This window comes from Haliaeetus leucocephalus, unplaced genomic scaffold (assembly GCF_000737465.1).
Source record: "Haliaeetus leucocephalus isolate CR32 unplaced genomic scaffold, Haliaeetus_leucocephalus-4.0 Scaffold219, whole genome shotgun sequence".
Classification (NCBI taxonomy): Eukaryota; Metazoa; Chordata; class Aves; order Accipitriformes; family Accipitridae; genus Haliaeetus; species Haliaeetus leucocephalus.
Genome location: NW_010972655.1, coordinates 263,286 through 266,239, shown reverse-complemented (window position 1 = coordinate 266,239; position 2,954 = coordinate 263,286). Strand labels below are relative to the sequence as shown.

General features: G+C 67.4%; 1 protein-coding gene across 1 annotated transcript in view; it reads right to left on the bottom strand.

Moving 5' to 3' along the window:
* CASQ1 (calsequestrin 1 (fast-twitch, skeletal muscle)) overlaps positions 1 to 1,236 on the bottom strand; it is a 4,368-nt gene extending 3,132 nt beyond the window's left edge. Inside the window, exons 1-2 of the mRNA XM_010566928.1 lie at positions 997 to 1,236; positions 69 to 153 (exon numbers count right to left, since the gene is read on the bottom strand). Of these exons, the coding sequence (XP_010565230.1) occupies positions 69 to 153; positions 997 to 1,236 (325 nt within the window). The remainder of the gene's footprint in view (positions 1 to 68; positions 154 to 996) is intronic.
* Positions 1,237 to 2,954: the final 1,718 nt, after the last annotated feature.

The following is a 2,954-nucleotide window of genomic DNA, read 5'->3' as shown; positions in this document are numbered from 1 at the left end:
ATCTGGGGGGGTTGCTGTGCTTGAGAAGTCCGGGGTGGGGGGCAGGGGCAGGGAGGGGTCACCCTTACCCAGCTTTTTGGCCACAGCTGCGTCTTTCTCAGAGTCGACGAGGCCGAAGCCCACTCCCTTGTCCTCCAGCACCTGGGCTGCCAGCTGGGGGGACAACATGCTGGGGGGCACCTGCCACCAGGCCTGTCCCCGTCCCCCCCCCAGCCCAGGGTCCCCCAGGGTCCCCAGCCCAGCTGTGCCTCCCCTCCATCCCTCCATCCATCTACCCCTCCCCGCCACATGCTGGGGGTCCCAGCAAGTGCCAGCTCTTGGGGATGGGTCCCCCCCAGCAGCTGGTGTCCCCACAACTGGTGACACTGGCAGCGGGCTGGGCTCTATTCTGGGTGCGGGGCGGGGGGGGGCCTGCTGGCCCATGGCCCACATATGGAGAGGGCAAAGATGGGGGGGAGTGTCCCCAGCCCTGTCAACCCCAGCCCCTGTCCCCTCCCAGTGAGGCTGTTGTGCCCCTGACTGGCCCCCAGGGACCTCCCACCCTGGGTGCTGGTGCCTGTCCCTCCCCAATGTCCCCTGGTCCTTACAGTGTCCCCAGTGCCACATGGGTGCTGGTGCCCCAGTGCCAGTGTGTGTCCCACCGGCATCCCCCGGTCCCCACCAGTGTCCTCAGTGCTGGTGCCCACTGCACCACTGTCCCCTGATCCCACCAGTGCCCCCTGGTCCCCACCAACACTCCCAGTGCCACACAGGTGATGGTGCCCCAGTGCCAGTGCCTCTCCCACCAGCATCCCCTGGTCCCCATCAGTGTCCCCAGTGCCATATGGGTGTAGCTGCCCATCGCACCGGTGTCCCTGGTCCCCACCAGTGTCCCCAGTGCCACACAGGTGCCAGTACCCCAGTGCTGGTGCCTGTCCCACCTGCATCCCCTGGTCTCTATAGTGTCCCCAGCGCCATGTGGGGTCCCCTGCCTCCTGTGCCCCCCCTCATGCCCACCTCCAAGATGAGCTCCTCCATCTCGCTGTGGCGCTGGGCCGCCCGGTCACCCTGGCTGGGGCGGTGGTGGAGCAGGGCCAGCACCGGGAACCGCTTCAGCATCGCCTTGTAGTTCTTCAGGGTGACGGGCAGCACCCGGTCCAGCCCGTCGTATGTGGGGAAGTCCAGGCCGTCCCCTGCCCGCCCCGGGGCCCCGGCCCCCAGCACCAGCAATGCCAGCACCCATCCCCAGACCCCCATCGCCTGCCAGGCAGACCCAAGGACGGGGTCGGACACACGGATGGGGACAGACGGGTGGGTGGATGGGACCCACGGACAGATGGGCAGATACAGACCTGCAGAGAGGGACGGACAGAGGGACAGATGGGGATGGGACCCACGGACAGATGGACTCACAGATGAGCAGGGATAGACACACGGAGAGAGAGACAGACAGACAGCCCCGGGGACAGACAGACAGCCCCTGGGCTGGACAACAGCCAGATGGGGACAGACAGACAGAGCCTTGGGGACAGACGGATGATGCCTTTGCGTCTGGGGATGGAAAGACAGACAGACAGAGCCCGGCTGGGACTAACAGCCCCAGCACAGGGGACAGACACGCAGCCCCTGCTTGGCCCCAGAGGGGACGGAGAGACACGGCCCCCGAGGCGGGGGGTGGACACGGACAGCCTCGGCCCCTGGGGGGGGGACACGGCCAGACACGGCCCCTTTCGGTCTCGCCAGGAGGGGACAGACGGACACAGCCGGGGACACACAGATACATGGCCCCTTCCCAGCCCCAAAGGGGCTGAAGGCACAAAGCGGGGGACAGTAGCACCCCGACCCCCTCTGCATTCCCTGTCCCCCCACCACTGCACGGGGGGGGCTCAGGGCACGGGGTCCGGCCGAGGGGGCTCAGCCCCGTCCCCTCCTGTCCCCTCCCGCCTTGCCGGCCCTGCTCCAGCTCCATATTAAGCAAGGAAAGAGGAGCCGGCGGGAGGGAGCTGGGGGGGGGGGCGGGGGGCTAAAAATAAGGAGCCAAGCCTGGGGTCACCAGCACCGGGTCCCAGGGATGCCGCAGGGATGGGGGCCGGCCCTAGTGGGTGCTGGGGACCCTTGGGTGGCCACTCTCCTCCCCAGCCCCCAGAGTCCCTGGCTGGGGATGGGGACAGGGACATACCAGAGCTGGCCCTGAGGGCACCAGGGTGGGGGACAGGGTACCCCCCATCCCACCCTCCAGCACTGAGCACCCCCGCCCTAGGAGACAGCAGTGGGTTGGAGCCGATGGGGACCCCCCAGCCCCCCAGCCACCAGCTGCCCAGCTCCGTCAGGGTGGGGGGACACAGGGTATTTTTTCACCTCTGTACCCCTCGGATCAGATGACCACCTGCTCTGCTGATCACTGAGAAATGGATCCCCCCAGGCTGGGGGGGGCCGGATCCCCCATGGCCACCCCCCAGGGCTGGGCAGGGGGCTTCTCCTCCCAAGCCAAGAAGCCATGGGAGCCAGGACCCCCATTCTCAGGGAGATAGTGTGCCTGGGACCTCCATGCCAAAGGCTGTGGGTGCCCAGGACCACTATTTTCAGGGCTGTGGGTGCCCAGCACCCCTGTGTGCAGGGAATTGGGGTGCTCAGGACCCCCATGTTGGGGTTATGGGGTGCCTGGGACCCTCACACACAGGTGCCAGAGGGTGCAAGGGGGGGGTTGTCTCTCTCCCCCCCCCAAGCCCCCTCCGTCCCCAGCCCCGGTTTCAGATGACTGTGACTCCGATCCTCCTTATTTTTAATCCCAGGTGACACCAAAACCCCGTTGGCGAAACCCGAGCAGGGTCAGACCCTATGCCCCTCCCCGCCAATGCTGACTCAGCACGGCCAGGGCACCCCCAGCCCCCCCGCGGGATGGGGACCCAGGTGTCCGGGTGGGTGCAGGATGTGCCAGGGCCTTGCACCACATGGGGGGCACGGAGGGGGGGGGG